The 24118-nt window shown below is 46.2% G+C and overlaps 1 protein-coding gene across 17 annotated transcripts in view; it reads right to left on the reverse strand.

Moving 5' to 3' along the window:
• Positions 1-24118, reverse strand: part of THRB (thyroid hormone receptor beta) — a 337445-nt gene that overhangs the window by 67522 nt on the left and 245805 nt on the right. For all 17 annotated transcript variants that reach the window (XM_084794673.1, XM_084794677.1, XM_084794688.1 and 14 more), the window contains one exon: positions 22082-22145. In XM_084794673.1, the coding sequence (XP_084650799.1) occupies positions 22082-22103 (22 nt within the window). In that variant the 5' untranslated portion in view covers positions 22104-22145. The remainder of the gene's footprint in view (positions 1-22081; positions 22146-24118) is intronic.

Raw genomic sequence — 24118 nt, forward strand, 5'->3', positions numbered from 1 at the left:
ACCTATTATCCAGGAGCGTTTAAGCTTCTTGTGAGCTAATTATGAAGTGGCTGGATGCAGAGGTTAATCGCGGGTCTGGAGAGACTCACTTTACTCCCACAGGCACAAGAAAGCTCACCCACGCATGTTTCCACTCTTCCTACTGTATTTGCAGAGATTAAATCCCCAGTAAATTGAGCCCTGTAAAGTTCAATTTAAAGAATACTACGGACGATTTTGCAAAGCTTCTAACATAGAATCTCTTCACACTAATTTCTAAAAGTTGGTGGGACTTCCCCAGCCCTAACCAAAAATAAAGAATCTGGGTCTCAGAGGAAAGACGTCTAAGGACTGTGAGACACTCACTCTTTCTCAAGACAGAGTCCATTCAAGTGTGTTCTGTATGCCTCTTGGGCCAGTTGGAGGGCTTTCTTCTAGCAAGAGAGGCTGTGTTTGGGGTGAGCCAGATAGACTTGGCTTCCACTTTCCTAAGAAAACCACTTGAGATGGTCTGGGTAAAGGGCTCCATTCACAGGAGGCATTTACAAGGTCATAATTACTGTCTGTAATTACATTCGCAATAATGATATTCAGTTGCTTAATTGGCAGGTTTATGGGATACACACTGCTGGGAAAACTGGAGACTGAGAAGTCCTGGCTGGGTCATGGGAAAATGCAACAGGGGTTTCTTTAAAGCGAATACTTGATTCTTATCCACTCAGGGACGGGGAGCACATGCAATTCCTACTTCACTCCCAAAGAAGGATGGGACACCCACTATGCCAGCTCCTTAACTTCTATTTCCTGGGTGTGTGGACAGTGATGGGGGCTCCACATATGTGCAGCTGGTAAAATGTCTTTAGGGTTGTTTCCCTATTATTGTATCACGTGTCCACATCCTTTCCCTCCTGCAGAGCTCATGCCAATGGATTATTCCTTTTTAGAGGAAGTAACATCCTCAAGGGTTAATTGTGACTCCCAACCCTTGTGCCTTTCAGAATCACTGCAGGCAGTAACAACCTCATGGAAGACTGGACTTTTTAGCGGGGCCGGGGCCTCAGCACGTACGATTCTGCTGAGTCTCCAGGAGACTGGCATGCTTAGCAGAGTTGGCGAGCGAAAGGACCAAGAGAAACTGAAGGCAATAAAACAAGTTGTTGGCATTTTGGAATAAATGACGTGCTCTCTCGGCCTCTAATGTTTTCACACAGCCTTAGATAATGACAGTTTTTAATTGTCAAGCTGAAACAATCTGGAGTCACCCGGAAAGAAGGGACCTCAACTGAAGGAATGCCTTTTTCAAACCGGCCTGTAGCCATGTCTGTGAGAGACTGTCCTGATTGAGGACTGATATGGGAGGGCCCCGCCCACTGTGAATGTCACTGTCGAAGGTAGGTAGGCCATGGCTACATAAGAAACTAGCTGAGAATGAGCCAGCGAGCAGCAGCGTTCCTCCATTGTTTCTGTGTGAGGTCCTGTCCCAGCTTCCCTCTATAAAGGACCACAACCTGGAAATGTGATATATAATAATATGCTCTTTCTTCCCCTACATTGCTTTTGGTCCTGTTGTGGATATGATACAGCGGCAGGCAGAAGACTAGGCAGAAAAGACTTGCATTTTCATTCAAAAATCCCTCAGCTGTTGTTGGGTCTTCTGAGTGAAGCCTTGAATATCAGGCTCTGGCTAGCTAAGGACATTGCAGGTGTGGCTGGAAGTAAGTATTTGTTCAAGGAGATGGTTTGGGAATTATCTGGAATATACTGCATGTGGTATTAGAAAGTTGTTAAGGCCCAGGGATGTAACTCACAGGTAGAGAGCATGCCTAGCACACTCGAGGCCCTGGGTTCAATCCCCAGGACCACACTCGTCAGACACAGTAGCACATATCTCAGCAAGAGATGGAAGCAGGAGGATCAGGGATCGGGGGCCCAAGGATCAAGGTCATCCTTGGCTTCACAGAGAGCTGGAGGCCAGCTGGCCTACACGAGGCTCTTTCTCAAAAGCAAGAGGGGGTCACTTCTCTGCTTAGTGTTCATGACTCTTCTACGCAAGGCAACACCTAGCTGTCTCCTCTGTCATTATGCAGATGGCACGTGCTTGGCTCACCTGACTGGATCCCCTGGCTCACCTGGTCCACATCCCCGTCTCTCAGCCTGAACATGACATTACACCATAGTTGGAAGTAACTGAACATAGTCAAGAGAGCTCTAAATCCCCTTGAGGCTGAACTGAGTAAAGTGATCTTCTAATCCAGGAAGTCATAATCAATGAACTATAGGCTGCTCAGCACAGGGCACTCAGCTACCCCGGTCAGTATCAACATTCTAGAACAAGAGGCAGCTAGAATATGAACAGATGTAGCTACGCAGCCTCAAACAGCCATGTGAAACCTGCAGACATAAGGGCACCTATCTGGATGGCTCCATTCCTGGCATTCGCCTACCACCCACACCTGTGTGTAGGGAAGACATCCACAGGGGACACCGGGCAAGGCTGCTTGAGGCTGTTCTGTTAGTGGGCCCCATCTGGGATAACCAGGTGGGCCACTGGCAGGGCGGGTGTCTCTCAGTGTCTTTGGATTGATGGGAGGTGGCTCTACTTTGCTCTACTTGGTCCGGGCATCTTCAAGAGCAGGACCTAGGGTAAACCTGTTTCTATTCATGCTTCTTAGTGGGGAGAACTGCCTTGGCTGGTCTCAAAAAAAGAAGAGAAGGGGGTCATTCTGGAGAAGTCAATTGGGTGGCTGTTTTTATAACAGTTGTGATGGAAGGCCACATGACCGGAAGCAGCCTCATTAATAAGTTCAGGTTAGAAGATGACAGCCGCCAACACGTGTGCATGGCGTAGCATGGCCAAAGTCCTGTAAGTGCTCAGTATGGCTCCTTTCTCCTTCACCACTAGCAACTACAGAGCACAGAGCCACTGTGCAGTGCTCAGCTAATGGTATGGAATCTGCAGGCTCCCCTCCCAAGTTCCCTTTATCCTTCAAAGACAGAAATGTTCTCTGCCCTCCTGGGCTCAGCCTTCCCTCACTATTGTGACTATGTGCTCTAATAATGTGAAACCCTGTTCCAGTTTACAGTATCTTTTGGTGAATGCAGTCTTCCCAGTGAGAAGCAGCAGACAGGCCTGGGCTCACATATTACTTTTGTCCTTTCCATAGTTTAGAACTGCAGATCAGTGTGGAATGTTCTGGCCACTGTAAGGCATAGGGGCTGGCCATCACAGCTGGGCACCAGGCCTTCTAGGCCACTGGCTTCTAAAGGAATTGGTGGTATGGAGGATGATAAAGGAAGGCAATTGTTTATTCTATGTGAGGTACATTAATGGCAATACTAAGATTAACAAGAGTTAAAAATCACCAAGAATATACTCACTTATATCTGGACACTAGCCCAAGGGGCATATCCCATGAAAGTCTTCACTTACCTGGAAAGTGGGACAGAGGGGAGGACATCCTATTGGAACTCTAGGTGTGCCAGGGACCAAAAGGCCTGAGGCCGACTCCCACCCATTCAGTATTTGCAGCAAACATCCTGCTGGGCCACTCATTAGGTATGCAAGGCATCCGGCTTAGTCCTGAGAAGACAGCGATCTGATCCTAAGATATTCACAGAGACATCCTGCTTTGTCTCACCTGGAAGACCCCTCCCCTTGCAAATGTTCCCGGGGCTCAACCCAGAAGATTTTGTACTTTTCCACTACTCCCTTGCGTACCCCGCCCGCCCTAAAGCAGGTTTTAAAAAGCCTGCCCTTACCTTTAATAAACGAGCTCTTGACAAGCAATTGTTCGCTTGAGCTACTGTCTCTCTCCCGCCCATGTCTTTATGTACAGGTTGCGACCCCCCTCGATCCCCCAATAACTGACCAGCTGGACTGGTTGGTGGACTAATTATCGTTACATGGATTAATTTCATAGGTGAGAGAAGCATGGGAGAATGAGGAAATAGAAGGATCCAGAGGGTCCTAGAAACCTACAAGAAGAACAGTATGATGGCCAGATCTGGGCCCAGGGGTCCTACTCAAACTATGGCACCAACCAAGGACAATAAATGCAGTAAACTTAGAACCTTTATCCAGATCTAGCCAATGGACAGGACATTCTCCACAGTTGAATGGAGAGTGGGGACTGACTTTCACATGAACTCTGGTGCCCCATATTTGACCATGTCCCCTTGATGGGGAGGAAGGATAGCAGACTACCAAGAAGAGACTTGATACCCTATGAGCATATACAGGGGGAAGAGTTCCCCCTCAGTCACAGTCATAAGGGAGGGGAGTAAGGGGAAAATGGGAGGGAGGGAGGAATGGGAGGATACAAGGGATGGGATAACAATTGAGATGTAATATGAATAAATTAATAAAATATATTTTAAAAATCACCAAGAATTGGGCTGGGCTAAAGAGATGGCTCAGCAGTTAAGAGAACCCAGAGGCCGTGGTTTCAATTCCCAGCACCCCCATGGCAGCTCATAACTGTAACTACAGCTATAGAAGAATCCTCACACAGGTGTACATGCAAGTAAAACACCAACACACATAAAACAAAAATTTTTGAAAACCACCAACAATTTGCTATTTGACAAACTAATAAAGCACCAAAGGAATTGCTACACCAGTGCCTGCTGTATGAGCCAGCATGTATATGTCACCTTATCTAACATAAACATCTGTGCCAGGAAACCAAAACAGTACTTTTAACTAATAAACAGGAACCCAGCCAGTAGGATGTGCCCTGACAGCCATGTTTCTGTGTAGAACGTGTTATAACGTATCGTACTTAGGAATTGTGTTTCTTGGCTTTCTGAGCTCCTGGGTCTTTGGATTACTTATCTAGCTTGGAGCTGGGTGCATGAATGAACGCCACTGCCTGATCAGAATCAAGCCGAGGTCCAGTTTCCCACACTCCTTCCCCACCTCTGTAACTTGGAGGGCAACAGGAGCAGTGAAAGAGCCCCTGCAGTTGCTGTGCTTGCTGGGGCTTTCCCTTGACCCGCACTACTTCCACCAAATCTCTCTTCCTCCACGTCCTCCCTCTCCCAAAGGCTAAGTGTCTTTGGCCATTTCAAGATGTAGAGCTAAAGCCTCTAAAAAGGTGAAAAGGAGCCAGAAAGAAAATGGCGCTCTTGTATCTCCATTGAAAATTTAAATGGAAGGCAAGCTCACTGAGACTGCATTTGTTCTCCTGCAGACTGAACGGCTGGAAGGCCGGGAGACAGCAATGTGTTCAAATGCTCTGACTAGGGTGTGCCCATCTCAAGAACAGCTCTAATGCCTCACCCCTGAGATCGATTTTTGGCAGCGAGGCCCTCGTTCAGCAAGTCTGCAAAACCCGTCCCGGCACAGGTTGGCAGCTTTCTACCCACTGCCATGCGTCTTTGCCTTCCTCTTGCCAGCACCTCTCTATCAATTTCCCTCCAGTTGAGTCTGAGCTTCTCTGCCCGTGTGGGCACATGGATTCAGGTTTCCTGTCACAGAAACATTAATCTCTTTCCCCAGCAGGGACTCCCAGTGCATTGTGGGTGAGACTTGGGAGCCCGGAAGAGAGAGTCAAATCTTTCCCAGGGTTGGTGGCTCCCATCCCTCCGTTTCTGCTGATTCTGTGTGATTGGCAGCCTCAAGGAAAATAATCCTTGTGAGCATAGAGATTTCAAATAATTATTCTGAAGCCAGAAACTGCATGGATAGTCTCCCAGTAAGTGAAAATAACCAACATTAAAAAACAAAACAAAATGAAAACGTGTTTATACCATTTAAATAAATGTTTTAATCTATTTTAACATACAGCCTAAAATAAAGCTAATAAGCAAAACAATAAAAGGTGTGTTTAGAGATGGCAGACTTTTCTCCATCAGAGACACAACATGGTGGTGACTAGGTTCAAGGTGGCATCTGAGACTACTTAACCAGACAGTCACAGGTGCTCAGTGCCCCGGCTGCTCTGAGAGCGAGAAAGCCCTTCCCGGAGTGCACAGTGGCCCTCCCCAGGAGCGGCTGCTTGCGTTTCCATAATTCACACTGGATTCAAGCGTCAAATTCTCAGGTTAGAGGACTCACACTTTGAAGTAAGCACATGGAAGCCATGCAGTTTCTATCTAGCAGATGAGAAAGGGCTGCGGCTGCTGCGGGACCCTTCCTGTTCCCGAGCCTCGGGCTCCCAGCCGGCAGATGTTGCTTACTGCAGGCTTAGATCTCCCTTGTGCTCTTGTTTAGAGCATACTGTTTATACTTGTTGACAGTGAACTCATATTTTTTGAAAAAGAAAAAAAAACCCCAAACAAACAGATCGGCCCTGTTTCATGGTCCCAAATGTGAAATATATTTTTCAAAAGTAGGAAATGAATGTGTATCTATCTTAACCTTGGAAACTAGGACTAGGGTATAATTTACAGATAAATCACAAACTTGGAGACTCAGAATTTTTCAAATAAAAGGCAAAATAGGACTCTTGGGTGAGAAGGCCAATTTCTCATTTCCCACAGTAAGAGGAGTCACCCTGGATGGCAATGCAACACAGGTATTATTTTTGTGTATTACACTCATGTGTTTAAAAAATGGACAAAATACACACGGTGTAGGGCTGGTGGGATGGCTTAGCAGGCTACAGGCACTTGCTGCTAACACTGACAACCCGAGTTCAATCCCTGGGGCCCATGTGGTAGAAGACGACAGAGACGCTGTCCTCTGACCTCCATATGTGCAAGATACTATGAACATGCTTCCCATCCCAAAACATACATGGTCACACACACACACTGCACAAACAGGTAAATATAAAATTGTTAACAGTTCTACACACACACACATACACATACACACACACACAGGAGATCTGTGAGCTGTGTCTGCTCTGGGTTTTCCTAGAATATCACTACAATTTGCCTTAAAAAATAACTAGGACCTATGTCAGCGCAGATATTTCCTTCCCTTTGGGACTGTTTTGACCTGGGAAGAGTCTGGGCTTTCCTTCTATGAGACTCAGAGGCCCCTGGACATCAACAACACTTGTCTTCGTCACCATGATGGCCAGTGAGTGGACCACACAGAGGACTTCGGGGAGCAGAGACTTGGAGAGGTGTTTTCAGGTGCTCCAAACTATGAAATGCATCAAAATATATTTGCTGAAATGGTCCTTAGTAACACGACACAAATACCTCTGGGCAGCAAATGTGAGCTAGGATAATCTGGTTCAGCATCTGCACTTCATGGGCCTTGTTCCAATGGTATAAGAGAAGAGGGGATGACAGGTGTGGTGGTATGCACTTGTCACCCCATTCTTGAGAGATGGAGTCAGGAGAATTGGAAGTTCAAGGCCAGCCGGAGCTGCAGACCCATCTGTTATGGGTACAGATGAATAGAAGGCAAGTTTTCTGCATTCTTCATATACTTTTAGTTTTCATCTTCAACTTTTCAATGACATAAAATAGAGCCTGGTGCCAGAGAGGCAGGCTGATTTTCCCCACCGAGGGCTAGGTTGCCTCAGGATCCATCAGCCTGCAAGTGGTGGCAAACGTCTGAGGCATGACTCTGCATCCCCTGGGGACCTGCTCTATCATCACGAGAGCCTGCAGCATTGTGAGTTTCTGGCTTCTGGTGCCTCAGCAGCTGCACGTGAACAGGGTGACCATGAGCCTGAGAACCCAGTGCCGGGCACAGTTTCCATATAAAGTACAATCAGTTTGGTAAGTATGCAGTTACCAATTTTCCTGCTCAGGACCCTAAGCGGCCAGAGGCATTTGATGTGTTGCAAGTTGAGAAAATTATCTACTGGAAATTAAAAGGGAGCACACTCCTGTTTCCTAAACAATTAGTTGGTAAACTTGGTTCATGAAATGAGAAAGTCAAAGTGCCAATATTTTTTTTTCTAAGACAGGGTTTCTCTGTGCAGCCTTGGCTGTCCTGGACTCACTTTGTAGATCAGGCTAGCCTCAAACTCACAGCAATCCACCTGCCTCTGCCTCCTGAGTGCTGGGATTAAAGGTGTGTACCACCACGCCCAACAATTTCATCTTTTCTTGGCAGTAAGTAAGGCTTTCCTCTCTAAAGACATTCAACAGAATCACAGATGCAATAGCTTACACTGTATGCATGGCTCTTATATGTCAAGCATCTGGTCTGAGTACTTTTTATTTTGTCTTTATAAATATGTATTATATATATAAATATTATCACATTATTGAGGCCATTGGGGCACAGAGATGTTAGGCAACCTATCTAAGGTCACACAGAGATAAATGACAAAGTTAAGACCCAGACCTAAGATGCTGTAGCCAACCATACTGCATCTTTTCTTTTGATGGGTAGCCAATAGCCAGTGACTTAGATTCCCCCCCAATTCCATGGACTTAAAGACTCGACATAAAGTAAGGCTCACAGAGGAGGTACATCTTTGTTCTGTGTCACTCGGATGTCAGATAAGGCAGACGGATATGACTATGCACCCATGATCTCTTACTTGAAAATATAATATGCATTTCTGATGTGGAACAAGAATTTATGCTCAGGATCAGTGCTGACAGGGACTGTGGCATTTTTACTCATTTCCAGACTCTTCAGCTGTTTTTCTAACACCCCCTTCCTCCCAGCAGTTTTTGGGTTTATGATCTGCACTGGCTGCCGATGACGGCAGCATTTGAGAGCTGCAGTGGCTCTGCCTCCAAGTGGTCAAATGCTTGGGATACACACAAGCAAGCAAACAAAAGCGTCCCAGCAACCAAGGCAGAGCAGCACTGATTTGCTTTTGGACTCCTCATTTGGAATTCTAGAAAGCTTGACAATAGTTTAGGGCTGACAAAAGGATAATTTCGTTCTGTATTTGGGACAATCACAGTGACCCTCAGAGCAGGCCTTGGCCTGGTGTGACACACAGGCAGGTGTTCGCTGTGCAGTGTCATTAGCTAATGCATGGAAGAGGAGCCCAAAGATGTGCACCAGCTGGAAGCTGCCTTCTCACCCTGCATCCTATCGCTTGCCCTGCCCAGGTGTGGCAGCCTTTTATTAATTAGCATCAAAACACATCAGACCAACACCACCTAGCGGGGGTTTGAGATAGATATTGGGTCTTGCAGCAGGACCTCAGAAGGACAGCTGAGAGAGTTGTGTGGAAGAGTAGGAGGTGTGGATGGATGTTAGGACCTGGAGGGGTCAGGAGCTCCACAAGGTGACCACCAAGGCCAGCGGATCTGTTCCCAGGGGGTCTGAACAAACTGATGCACCAACCAAGGACAAAGCATGCAGGATACCTGGACCTGTTCAGATTTAGCTGATGGACAGCTCATGCTCCCTGTGTGTGGGCAGGGGGGAGAGATGGGACGGCCTCTGGCATGAACTCTGGTGCCTGAGGTTTGATCGCTGCCCCTTGCTGGTGTAGCCTTGCAGGAAAGGGATGCAGGCTACCCTGATGGGACCTGATAGATTGTGATCAAATGGTGGAGGAGGAGGCCCTCCCATTGGGAGGTCTTGGGTGGGGGTAGGAATGGGGCAGAAGGAGGAGGGTGGGTGGGAACGGGAGGATGAGAGCGAGGGGATAACAATCCAGATGTAATGTGAATAAATTATTTTTAAAAATAATTTAAAATAATTAGGCTGTGCAGGAAATCCTGGCATAGAAAAAGAAGGCAGTGTGGAGTCAGATGCATTGTGGCGGTTAGCCACAGAGGGTCCCAGAAACCTTAGTCATAGGTATTCAGGGTGGTTTTTGGCACACATCTCGAAGTCTTTTCAGAATTCATGGACAACCCTCAAGGATCAGGCTTGGGATGTGGGGCCAGGAGATGCATGTCACGGTTGCTGGAATCCTTTATTTCTTGGACTGTGGAGTGGGCTGTCGAGGAGCTGATGGTCCCCGGGGAGCTTCAGGGATGCTCTCTGCTGTGTCTCAGTCCAGAGCTGCATGTTTCCAGGCCAGATCAGTTCCCTTGGCCTGTACATGGGGGTGGATCGTGATGAGGCTGTGTGCCACTAGTCCCTGGGGCTCCCTGCTTTCCAGCCACAGTGCCAAGTGCGGCGTTCCATTTGTTTATTCCATTGGTATATATCTTCGTGGTCTATCTTTCATAGAGGAAGGAGCTGAGCAGGGAGAAAGGGCTTGTTCGAGGTCACGGCTGGATCCTGGATAGATGCCACCTCAGGCTTGTGTTCTTAGCTCCTCTGTTGCTTTAGGATTGCTTTTAGGGGGATATAAAAGGCTGGTGTAGGGCAGACTAGAGTAGGGATGGCACATACTTTTCCTGGAGTATATGAAGACATGGTATTTCTATTATCTGCTTTCTCACCCTCAATGCTATTCTGTGCTTAACATAAAAACATAAATAAAAGAAACAAGAGAGAACAACAACAACAACAAAAACCAGGAAAGAATAAAGCAAGAGTGAAATGGGTAGACTATCAGTCAAACAAAAATAAATATTAATGGTCTTTTATCCTATTGTGAAACACAGGAAACAGGAAAGTGAAGGCTGAGAGACAAGGCGACCAGCTGCAAAGGTTGTCCCAGGCTGGAGGCAGCTGGGCTGTTAACCACCTTTCTCTGGGGGGCACGGCTTGCATAAGTTTCCCAACTTATGGGCAGGCAGGAGGGTGGGTGCAGCCTGGCTACTGTCTTCTAGGACGCCCCTGAGCATCTGGTTTGTCAGGGAGAGATGAGCCAGGTAAAGGTCATGAACTCGGAAGAGGACTCTCCACTTTCATGTTTCTTTGAGACAGAAGGAGTATTTGTTTGTAGCTGGAATCATTATGTTTTAAGTCTGCAAGTTAAAAATCCTTCATGGACATAATACACTTTCCCGCCTGTCAATCCAGTCTCGGACAAGAGGACACTCGAGATGCTTCCTACTTTGCCTCTCTGTCTCATGGGCACACTGGTAACAACAGCTTATTCTATCTGGAATTTCTAGGGCTACACCTATCTTCTTCGCATTAATACTGAAAAGAGAAAGACTCACCCAGCTGTAAGGCAGGTATGGCGGGAGAGGGCTTGGGAGCTGGCAGCACTGGCATTCACCGTGCTCCCCTGTGACAAACGCTGTCCACACCACCTGCTCTGGTTTGGCTTGTGGCCTTTTGTCTTATTTTCACGTTTCCATTGGGCTTTCATACATGTTTACAGATGACTGAAGTAGGCTTCCAACACAAGCCCAAGGTGTATTCTGCCTCGTGCTCCTATCAGCAAGTGAAGACCAGGAGCTCAAGCCAGGAGACTAATAATAACGACACATGTATGACTCCAACGAGGGTGGGCACACTCGTCCTGTATAGAAATGTTGATTCTGCCTGGGGAAGGATCAGACTATTGAAACTGTTATATATTTTCTTTCTAAAAAGAAACAATTCCCTCATTAAGAAGACTAAAGCCTTTGACACTTACATAATCCTGCTGTGCTTTGGATAGCCACTTGAGACACAGATTCATAATACAAATTTGTGCACTCTGTACTTGGTGACATAGCTAGACTATATTTCCCAGCCTCCCTTGCAGTGAGATATGACCATCTGACTAAGTTTCAGCCAATAGAACAAGTGTGATTATTGGGCCTCATGCGTTTTCTTCATTTTCTTTCACTCTTCTTAATTTGTAGAAAAATTTGAAGCCTGAGAAGTAGATGAAAATATAAGAAGGATGTTGACAAGTGTCACCTGTCAACCAAGTACACATGACACTGGTCTTATGGTTAGGATTACAACTCTGCTTTATAAAGTCAGAGATTGGAGGCGGGGGGGGGGGAGGGGGCAGGCTTAGCGATCATAGCATAAAGCATTATTTTATTATCATGCTCATGGTCATGGCCTTAGATTCCCCACTGGTCACCTAACTGTATGGACTACACAGTCTCTAAGTTTCCTCTGTCCTAGTGCCCTCAGAACTGTGGTCTCTTTCCTGCGGACTCCCAGGAGGTAAGGACTGTCCTCTATGTTCTCTGCGGGACGGTATCGTAGATGCCAGTGCTAAATTAAATCAACATCTTTTTATAAAAAAAACCCTCAAGATATTTATGTCAATGATATTGTTTTATTATTTTTATTTATGCATGTGTGTATGAGTTTCTGCACATCATGTGTGTATATATCTCTAAGGACTGGAATTATAGGCGGTTGTGGGTGCTGGGTAGGTAGGCCCTCTGTAAGAGTAGTAAGTGCTTTTAACTCCTGTGCCATTTTTCTAGACTCTGCCTGTTATTTCTTGATCTTACTTTGGGCATGGTATCAGATAGCTGAGTCTCTCATGGATGTTTCTGTTGTGCCTTACTGAGTACGAGAGGCTCTTTTACAGTGATTGTTTTAGACTGGTCTTGATTTTATAATCAGACTGAACAACTTGTCTAAGGGCAGTGCTTGCAGTAACTGGTACTCTCATGGCCTCATTTATTTTTTCTTTAGATAAATTGTATATGAAGATAATTCCTACTTTGAGTTGAGAAATTTGGAGTTTAAGAATATTCAAAATTTGATTATCCAAACAGAGTTTAATTGAGATCTATAAAATCACTATTGGCAGAAATGTTGAGAAATTTTAGTTTAGAAAGGCTCAAGGGAAGTGATCCAAGGATATGAGGCAGCCTGGCCATGTCCACTTAAGAGTCCTGTGTGTCCTCTGACACTTAAGAAAGGTGTGGGGAAACTTCCACCTATGTCCAGAGAGGGACACTGAGGACTTCATCCTGAACATCAAAAAGTAAGATTCATAATTAAGTGTGTCTTTGCTTGCTAAAAATAAGCCAGTGGATTCTGTTAGTAAATGTTGCTTTTAGATCAAAACGTTTAGAAGCACAGAGTCCAGGGGAGAGTGAAGGGCATGAGGAAATAACAAGAACGTGTTGGCAGAAAAGTATCACGAACCACAATTTGATACCATGCACAAGAAATAAAATAGAATGGAAATCAGTGACTTAAAAAACCTTCCTATTTATTGCCGGCAGGGAGGAGATGTTAGCCCCCTGAGCACCCCCTGCTGTCCCTTTCTGCATGATGTAATTATGTTAGCTAGGTATGCATCCTGGGGAGTAGTGGCCACAACTCTGCGGTGGGTCCCTGTGATCTGACTGTGTTAGGAATTGATGCCTATTAAAATGGGAAGCAAAAGGTGACAATAGCAGTTTGCATTAGAAGGTGCTGAAGCAAGGAAGACATTGCATCCAACTCCCCTTTGCCTGGACGGACCGCTTGTTCCCATCCTGGTCATTTGTAGCCTCATAAAAGTCGTGAAGATGGACGAAGGAACATTTGGGTAGCTCTCAATTTTCAGGAAGAAAGCTTTAATCTGTGCAGGAAGTTCTTGCAGGGCATCTTAACCAGGGGCTGCAGTTTGAATTGCAGGGAGGAGCTATTGACATGTAAGCTGCCCTCCCAAAGAGGCTTCTTAAAGAAGCAGGAGTGCTGTTGCTTTCCTCCGCAGTGGCTGCTTTTCTAACTGTGGAACAGGACCTCTGATGGACCCTTCATGAGTGCCTGCCAGGTACCGGGAACTTCATATGGCAAACCGCCTTAAACCGCCTCAGTACCAGGAGTACTGAGCTCCTTGAGGGCTCAGGGCTTTAAATTGGTTTTTTAAAAAAGCTCCTCAAATGGATCAAATGTACAGTCCAAGCCAAACCCCAAAGCCCCGTGTTGTACTGTGCTCCAGAAAGCTTGTTCCCTTCGAACAAAAGTTACTTAGTTAAAAATAAAAAGCAAACAAACGAGGCCAAGCCTCCTCTCATAACATAAAACACCATAAACTGGAGAGAGAATGTACTAGGGGCACGGAGGTGCGGCCTGGCCTGGGGTAGAATCACAGAAACTATACAGGACAGACAAAGCTTTCTTCTGAGTTCTCTGTTCCTTCCACAAGATGGGCTGCTGTGGTCGACCACTCTCAAAGGACTTTGAGCATTTGAGCTGTAGAGGCCACTACTAGATGACGCACTAGACAGATTCATGTTCAGGAACCCGGGCCTGTCAGTCACGGCTGGGAGTCACAGCATACAAACTCCAGGGAAGCCACCTCTGCTTTATACTTGAATTTGTCACCCATGGCTGGGGGAGGGGGATAGATAAAGAGGGACAGTTTAAGAGGAATTCTGGGAAGTGTTCAGATGCCTGAGCAACAGTTTTCAAAGCCCATCTGCTGGCGGCAGTGGTAAACCGTCCCTGTTTCAAGGTTTCTGAGATGGCTCAGTTGCAAAATTTCCTGAACCGTGAACACGGGGACCTGAGTTCTAAGCACTTGCATCGACGTAAAAAGCCAGAAACTGCAATATGGATTTGTCAACCCTCTGGCCTCTGTATGCACGTGCACACAGGTGCACACCCACACAAGCACAGATACACACTCTTACACACACACTTACTCCCCCACCCCCACCCCCACACCGTCTCTCACCCACGAGATCTGCTTCAGTGATTTTCAAGCTTTTGTATTGAAATCATCTGAAGAGCTGCTTAGGCCCACAGAGGTCCTGTCGCTTGTCACTAAATACAGGGACATGACAAACATGCTGCCTCCCCCATCTTTAAATCTAAATTTCCCAGTGATTCTGAATCCCCATAGCACTCAAGAGAACACCCATCCTCTCTGGGTCCTGGACACAGGCTGTAAGCATTAAGGAGTTAGAATCAACAGAGGGATGCTAGAAGTTCCACACTGACCACTGGGCTGGGATGTTTAAGAGTTGACAGGCTCTAGAGGGCTCGGACTATTTTTCAGGTGATTATAACAGGCACCCTGAGGTGAAAACCACCATGTCCTGACCTTGGCTTCCTCAGACTGAGCTGAAAGACAATGCTGAGCCTTGGATTCAATGGAGAGGCCCTGGTTTAGCTGGTCTGGGGGGGTGGGGGGTGGGGCATGTCTGTCTGAGTTCTCAAAGCTCTTGGAGTGGGGATCTAGCTCAGTCACAGACTGCTGCCTAGCATTTACAAAGCTTTCAAAGTGTGCAGCACAGTTTGAGAAGTCCAAACAGCAGAGCTAGGCCGGCCCTCACTCTACAAAAAGCCGCAAGAAGACTGTCGCTGTCATATGGGTCCAGTGCATGTTTTCATGGAGAAGATTAAGAACTTCAATTAAGGGCAAAAATATTGAAAGGAAACAAGAGAAATGCCATCACTTCCTAGACTTGTATAGCCCAGCTTCCCAAAGATCATTGGCCCTTGGGGACAAGGGAGAACACAGAGATTTGAGCGGTTACTGGGTTGCTGTGAGGAGGTGATGATCCGTGAGAGAGCTGTTCAGGATGGATGAGGGGCTGTGTCTAGCAGCTGCCCTCCTGCTGGTCAGACATCTTAGTGAAGGCTCCTGTTGCATAGGCACTCCCATAGGCCATTTGGTTCCTTGGAGCTAGAGTTACAGAGGCTGTGAGATGCCACACGTGGGTGGTAGGAACCGAACTCATGTCCTCTGGAAGTGCAGCAAGCACTCTTAACTGCTCAGCATCTCTCTAAGCCCCTTCAGTGAGCTCGAAATTTCTCTTCTAAGTGATACCCAGCTGGGGAGGGAGCTGAAAGTCTGTATCTGATCATGTGGTTAAGAACCCATGAAGGAAGAGTAAAATCTGTGACTAAGCCCAGGTCACAGAGCTCAATGGAGAGTTGACATTTTGCCTTCTCAAACCCTAACCATGGCAGCATGTGTAACGCATGTACATGGCTTTAGAAAATCAAATGAAATGATTTTTGGTCACCACCAGAAAAACAGCAATTCAGAAAAAGTGACATAAGTCTGTGGGTGCCTCGTAGAGTAGCTAGGTATACCCGCCACTGGTTAAGTCATCAAGCTTGGGAGCTAGGCAGGAGGGAAAGCAGGGGTCCTCTGAGAGCTCCATGTTGTTGGCATCCCGAGTTTTTGGCCCATAAACTTGTGTGTATAGTTAAATTCATTATCAATAAGGTGGTTGCTATTTTGAAAAGCTGTGATAAAAATTTGCCCTGTCCTCTCCCAAAACAAAGGCATCGAATACCCCAAACCCTCAGAGTTAGAGAGTGCGATGGAATGGTATTGAATTGCTGGACATCTGCTTCTTTCACTAATGTGGCTCCAATTTGATTTAAGAAAGGCGTTCCAAAGACGCCCTCAGCTCTTCAAGCCAGCCTTTGCTTCTACTTGGTAGATGTGACCTTAAGAACCTAATTAGAGTGTTCTGTCCATTGTCTAGATCTGGGTAGGGGTTTAAGGTTTACCACCTGTATTGTCCTTGGCTGGTGCCTTAGTTTGAGCGGGACCCCTGTGCCCAAATCTGCCTATCATAATGTTCTACTTGTAGGCTTCTAGGACCCTCTGGATGGACAGAACACTCTCCACAGTAGAGTGGAGAGTGGGATATTACTTTCTCACATACTCTGGTGCCTCAACTATGACCATGTCCCCTGGAGGGGGAGACCTGGTGGCACTCAGAGGAAGGACAGCAGGTTACCAAGAAGAGACTTGATACCCTATGAACATTTACAGGGGGAGGTAATCCCCCTCAGGAACGGTCATAGGGAAGGGGAATAAGGGGGAAATGGGAGGGAGGGAAGAATGGGAGGATACAAGGGATGGGATAACCATTGAGATGTAACAAGAATAAATTAATAAAGTAAAAAAAAAAGAACATAATTAGAGAGGTGCAAAGTCAAGGAAGAGGCCGTTCACTGGAGAATGTATGCTGTACATCCCCTCCCACAAATGCACGTCCTTCTGATCTTACTAGCGTGAGAGCTGAGACAACAGCCTGGTGTGATGGGTAACCGGGAACCGACGGCTGAAATCGTTCTGCTGAGGTGTTTATCAATGACAGGAATGCACGATGCTAACAAAGCATGCTCGTGCACGTTAGATGTCTCTGAGGAACGTCCTTATTTTGGTTTCAGTAACTTTCACCATGAAGAGCTACTCATGCCTGTTGCAGAGCACAAGTACTGCGATTCTGAGAGACGACACGAGCAGCAAACAAAAGCCCAGACAATCATCAGTAGATGTCAGTCTTTCTTTATGGAAATGTAATTGTAAATATTCATTGTTGAAAGCAGATGGTACCTTCTTACATCTGTAAGGAGAATTGGGAGTCAAGGAGCCTTACATTCTTATTTCAAAAGGAACACAATTGTGATGGTTTGTATTATTCTTAAAGTATTTCTTTTAGTTTTTGAGATTATAATATTATACTATTTCTTTTCTCCAACCCCTCCCATATAACTTTCCTAGTTATTTTTAAAATTCATAAGTTCTTTTTTTCACAAAGTGCTGCTACACATATATTATGTACTATATATATATATATATGTGTGTGTGTGTGTGTGTGTGTGTGATTAGCTCTATCTATATACTATTAATTAATTATATAGAGGTTTTTGGGAGACAGTCATTTGGTATTGGATAACCAATTGGCGTGCTCTCTTTAATTGGACATAGAACCTTCCCAACAAAAGGGAGTTAAGTCCTGGTGCTGAAAACTTAGCCAACTAGCCAGGGCCAGTGAACTCATGGATCTTGGAGAAAAACCTAAAACTATCACTTTACAAGCTGGCACAATCGCTAACTATATTGTAAATATTTGTCCTTACAGATGAATGCAGTTCTCGCCCCTCATCAAGGAATCTTTACCCCTGCAGCAGGCAGAGACTGTTACAGGAAACCCACAACCAATCAACACGCAGAGTTGTGGATCCCAGTCCCAGTGGCTACATCTACAGTTCAACTCCCACACTTAAGGCTCTGGGTTCCTTGTGGAAGAGGAAGCGAAAAGCTTGTAGCAAACATTGTAAAAGCCAGAGGTACAGGGAGGATGCTGTGAGAATGTCTCCTAGGAAACGCCAGAAGCTGCCCTGTTAGAGTCTTACCAACATGACTGCCTAAACAAGAGCTGAAAAAGGACAACACAAGACACGCGAATTTGAACGGTGGTGGTAGGGACCACGGAGAAGTCAACCATACACAGAGAATTAGGGACAACCAAGGAATGCTGAGCACAGAAGAAATAGTAGCAGACTTAATTGTCAACGAGACACAGCATAGAACCACTTGGGAAGGATGGCTTCCTGAGGAGTCCTCTAGACTAGGTTGACTGAGCATGCCTGTGAGGGATTTTTCAGACCCAGGCTGAGTGTGGGTACCACGGTATCATGGCCTCAGCCCTGAGACTAGTGAGTGAATCCATTCACTGAGGACTCTCTGCATACAGCCAGTCTCGCTGTCTCTGATTATGGCCATGGTATGAACAAGCTGTTGCAACTGTGGCTTACCAGATGTGATGGACAGGAAATGTGAGCTAATACAATTGCTCGCACTTAATTGTTTTTTTTTTTCAGGGTATTTCATCACAGCAGCAGCAGCAACAACAAAAACAAATAACAGTAATGTTTGGAGAGATTGACTGATTGCCTTAGGAAAGATCCTTAGTATAAATAACTCACACAAATCATAAAAAAAAAAAAACCCAAAGATAACAATGGGAAAAAGAGTAATAAATATGATCAGGAAGTAATGTGAGTATCAACAAACACGGAAAAATGCTTAACTCCAGGAGTAATAAAAGTGTAAATAAATCTATGTTATTCTTAGGAAACAACTTCACATAGAGGGAAACACTCAGGCTGCAGCTGCAAGCTCAGGGTATCACTGCAACACCCCTGTACGGGACTTCAGTAGTAATGACACATAAAGGGAAACAAACAAACACAAACAAAATGTTAATGTGGTGGAAGGAATAAACAACCAGAAGGAAGACGTGCAGGTGAAATAACAGAACCAGGACTGTGTAGTGTGGGTACATCACAGCACAGGAGTGTGTATTGACTGTAGCAGTGTGGGCTTACATCACAGCACAGGAGTGTGCACTGACTGCAGTAGTGTGTCTTTACCTCACAGCACAGGAGCGTGCACTGACTGTGTAGTGTTTCTTTACCTCACAGCACAGGAGTACGTCCTGACTGTGTAGTGTGCCTTTACCTCACAGCACAGGAGTGTGTCCTGACTGTATAGTGTATCTTTACCTCACAGCACAGGAATGTGTCCTGACTGTGTAGTGTGCCTTTACCTCACAGCACAGGAGTGTGTCCTGACTGTGTAGTGTGCCTTTACCTCACAGCACAGGAGTGTGTCCTGACTGTGTAGTGTGCCTTTACCTCACGGGGCTGGAAAACTGTACTAACTTAGTGCTCATCCTATTCTCATAGGACAAGGCTCTACACAAATGCTACAAATCTCTGCTGCTGTGGTGTCAGTAGAGTCAGAGGAATCTGCATTCTTTGTGTCTTTGTCAAATAAGGCAGGAAGCCTGTCCCTTTGCTGTTAGGAATGCTAAGTATTCGCATCTCAGGACAATCCCCCTGTGCTGTGAATCATGGCTTTACTCAAGTTAGAGCTCACTATGGTGTCAAATGTCTAGATCATTCCCCCAAATCGCCTGGAAATAGAGTTTACTGCTCAACCAGCAAAATAACTTTGAAGGCACTCTCTTACTTCCTCTTTTAAGAGTCAGCCACATTCAGTGAGTGACGTCATACAGTCCGAATCTCAAATTAGGTAAGGCAAGGAGATGAAGTTTTCGCAAGACCTGCTCCAGCAGCTGATGGTAACTCCAAAAATAAAAAATAAAAAATAAAAAAATTAACACGTGTCCACTCACACGCATTCAAAGACAAACATTTCACATGCTTTGTAGCTGCAAAAGCCTCTACGCCAGTGGTTCTCAACGTATGGGTCATGACCCCTGTGGGGGTAAACAACCCTTTCACAAGGGTCATATATCAGACACTCAAATTAAACTCATAAAAGTAGCAAAATTATAGTTATGAGGTATCAGTGAAAATAACTTTATGGCTGGGGTCATGGCAACGTGAGGAACTGTTTGAAAGGGTTGCAGTAGTCAGAAGGAAGGTTGAGAGCTGTTGTTTGTGTGAATTGCTGCTGGCTTGCTTTGAGGAAAGCAGGGTCAGCCTTCCTAACTCCCTCATGTAAAGCTGGCTTCTTCTCGTAAGGGTTCACTGATGTTCTTTAATGCTTAGCAGTAATGGGGCTAGTTATGTTTTCTGATGAGAAATAACACATACTTGGCTTTTAAACTATGCACCCAGAGTAAGCATTTGGCTCCAATCTCTTTCATCTTTACTGTGGTCTCCCTTTAGGTTAAAATGATATGGCTGGAGGCTGCAGTGAAGGAGAGAGGGGAAAAGGAACTGTTTTATTTCACACACATATAAAAGCCTCTACAGTAACGATGGTCTTACTCGAGCCCAGGCACGCAGCCTGTCTGTGGAGTAGGTTCTTTTGCAGATACAGCTGCCCTGAGTGTCTGGAGAAAACACATGTGAAGGGAGACCAATCTCTCCCACTAGGAGGCAGCTCAGCCTGCAAGGTGACAGTCTGGCTCAGTCTGTGCCTAGCAGCAGGCTTGGTTCCAAGCCCAGACACTCAGCTTCAGGGGTCTGCTCAACACGGGTGATCTCGAGCTAGTGGAAGCCTCTAGGCCTGCTGGAGGACTCTACAGAGAGTGCTGGTAGAGACAGCCCATGGCCAACACTGGGCTTCTGCCTGGTTTGTAGATTCAGCATCACTACACGACAGCCAAGCCTACTTGGTAACATACAGCTTAAGGCTCTTTATGCTGTAGTCGCAGGACAGGGAACTCGTGACAAGAGACTGGATGGACTACAGAAGCAGAATATATTTTCAAGGCCTTCTATAACCAGAGGGATCTGAGGAGTCCTGTCAGTCAGTCAGTCAGCCAATCAATCAATCAATCAATCAATCAACCAATCAATCAACATTGCTGATCTTTGTTCTAGAGGAACATAGATGAATAACCACTACTTATCTGCCTCCTGCAGCAAGCAAATATCATCTTATTGTCCATATCCACATTAAATATGCTATTTCTATGACCCAGGAGTGTATGTTCTCTGCACTCCCTGCCTTGGGAAGCGTTTCCAGGGGCAAACCATCATGGAGAACAGGGCTAGCACCATGCACTGAGATCATTCTGACTGGCTCTGTTTGCAGTGGCATGACCTGCTGTGTGTCGTCTGTGTGCTTTCACATATGTAGGGAACAAATACGGAGACTGTCCCTCTATCTGCCTGGGGCCGCCTTGCAGACCCTCAGGAACATGGGGACTGTGTTGAGGGAGCCACACTAAGTTCCTGCTGCACGAGCGCGTCTTGTATACGAAGAAGTGGGTGCACCTTGAGTGAGGAGGCCTTGTTGGCTGTGGAACAGAAGTAGGAGTGGTGGCTTCTGAAGTGAAAGCAAGGTGGAGGAGTAATTCTGAGGTCCTCGCTTCTTACCGGTGCCAGCCATTCGGGTGTGCCAAATCAAGAGTTCAAGCCTTGGTGGGTAGGGAGCCAGGGTGTGGTGCACGGAGATAGTGTTTTTGATCATTGGGGGGGGGGGGAGGCGGTTCCAATGTCCAGTTGCTTTGGGTTCTCAGATGTATTAGAGAACGGGCTTTGGTTCATGCTAGAGTTAACTGCATGTATTTTACAGCTCAGATATTAAAATTTTAGTTTAAAAATCTCTGGACGTACCAGGCTTCGTGCCTTCTTTCTGGTGGCCATATGTAACTGAGGGTGGCTAGCTTCGGAGGGAACCAGAGTGCTGTGGGCCTGCTTATGCCTAACCTCTTCAGCTTTTGGCATGGTTTGCTCTGTCCCTGGGGCCTCTGTATGCGACGGGAGCTTATGTGACAGGAATCTGTTATCACCTTGGTGGTTGTTCTGTCACTCTGCCCCTGCTAAGAGTTTCATAGCTCACTTACGCCATGTGTGATCTCATCGCAGTCCATTCTGATTCCGCGGCTGGAATAGGCGGCCCACTCTGGGGACGATGCATTGACTTGTGACCACTAAGGCTGCAGAACTGTTCGTTAAATGACCATGGAAGACTCCAAAGAACGATGCACTCAGTGCACGAGGTGATCCTAAAAGGACTAAACACTAGCCTTTCACTGAACCTATCACCTCCCTTGCTCACTCTCTTGGTAGTGACATCATTTCTGAAGACGAGAGAAGCATGTTTTTAGGGACATTCTCAGAGGGAGCAATAATACATAATGGATTGGAAATTACTGCTGCTAGGACTCTCAGGCTGGCTTTCAGGTCCCAGTACTTCACAAAGGAAGACATACAGTGAAAACCAGAAGAGGGATGTGTAGATACCTGTCATACTGTTAGGAGTCATAGGTTAGTAGTCATGCTGGGTCCTCTTCTGTACTGGCATTTCCTGCAAAGAGACAACACAACACAGATTACAGTCTGAAGGACAAAATAGCACACGTTATAATCTGCATTTGACTTCTTTTTTTGAGACAGAGTCTCACTATGTAGCACTGGCAGGCCTGGAACTTGCTATGTGGACAAGGCTGGCTTCAAACTCATGAAAACTCTCCTGCCTCTGTTTCCTCAGTGCCAGGATTTGACTTATTTATTAATTATATTTTATTTACTCTTTGACAATCTCCTCACGTGCCCCAAACATATATCCCTTCCCTCTCTCTCTCTCTCCTCCTCCTCCCTCCCTCTCTCCTGCCCTCTCTTTATTTTTAAATCCAATACTTCCAATCAGTGCTGCCAACTGGCCTGCTGACTGGTCCTGCTGAGTGACCTTGTGCAGGTCACCATGACTACAGTGAGTTGACAAGGGCAGAAGACAACACTCCCAGCACTCCTCTCCATCCTCCAGCTCCTACATCCTTTCTGCCCCCATGTGACTTAATTTGTTGCTATCGTTCTAAACTCTATTGAGTTCACAAGTGAACGGGAGACAAGACTGCTCACTCTAACTTGGAACCTGGGTGTTAGAAGGAGAAAGGGCCACGAGGCACACACATGGTCGCAAAACCTTGGTTTTCGTGTCTGGGTTCATTCTATAATCATGCTCTTAAAATAGTGGGTTTGTTGTTATTGTTGTTGCTTTTCCTGTTTCTTGGTTTGTTTTTAAGAGAGCTGCCAAACTATGGATGAGCTATTTTTCTATGAATAACTCAGATGTTTGAGCAGCTCCAGCCCAGAGCTTCTCAAAGTGTGCACTGCAGAGTGGCAGCCCCTGCCCAGATGACTCATATCTTAGATACCTTCTTTTTTCCTTTAAAAAAAATCTTTGTTTTTAATTTTATTTACTTTGCATTCAGACCAGTTTCCCCTCCTTCCTCTCCTATTAGTTCTCTCTTCTACCTCTCCTCCCCAACCTCCACCATACATTCCTCCTCATTTTCTCTTCAGAAAAGGGCCAGCCTCGAAGGATATCAACCAGCCATCGCATGCCAGGTTGCAGCAAGACTAGGCAGCTCCTCTTCTATTAAGACTAGACAAAGACACCCGGTAGGGGAAAAGTGTCCCAAAGGCAGGCAACAGAGTCAGAGTCAGCTCCTGCTCCCAGTGTTAGGAGCCCCCGAGAAGATCAAGCTACACAACTGTGACATATGTGTGGAGAACCCAGGTCAGGCCCATGCAGGCTCCTGGTTTATGGTTCAGTCTCTGTCAGCCCCAGGTTAGTTGATTATGTGGGTTTTCTTGTGGTGTCTTTGAACCCCCCCCCTCTGCCTCCTACAATCCTTCCTCCCCCTCTTCCACAGGATTCTCTGAGCTCTGCCTAATGTTCGGCTGTCGGTCTCTGCATCTGTTTCTATCAGTTGCTGGCTGAAGCCTCTCTGATGACATCAATCATGCTACAATCCACAGACCAAAAGAAGCTAAATCACAAGGAGGGCTCGAGGCAGGGACACATGAATTCCACTGAAAGAGGGAAGCAGAGTAGACATCTGGGGTGGATGAGGAGAGGGTGGGGAATGGGGACGGGACCAGGAGGGATTAGGTGTGGGGAGGATGAAGGATGGAAGGAGACAGCAATGGGAGAGCCAACTGGAACGGAGGGGCATCTCTGGGATGAGCTAGAAGCCTAGGGCAATTGAAGATTTCAGGAAACCTACCAGGTTGACCCTGGCTAAGACTCCTAGGAATGGAGACACGGAGCCTGAACAGGCCATCTCTGTAAGCAGGAAAGGCTTCTAGTGCATGGATTACGACACCAACCCAGCCACAAAACCTTAGACATACAATTTGTCCTGTCTACAAGATGTGCTAGGAGTGGCCACCCAATGACTGGTCCAATGTGAGACCCAGGCCATGGGAGGGAGCCCATCCCTGACACTGCCCAGAGGCCAGGAGCCCACGGCTGGATGGCCCAGAGACTCATGA

The sequence above is a fragment of the Acomys minous genome, assembly GCF_964271855.1.
Source record: "Acomys minous genome assembly, chromosome: 9".
In the NCBI taxonomy this organism is placed as follows: Eukaryota; Metazoa; Chordata; class Mammalia; order Rodentia; family Muridae; genus Acomys; species Acomys minous.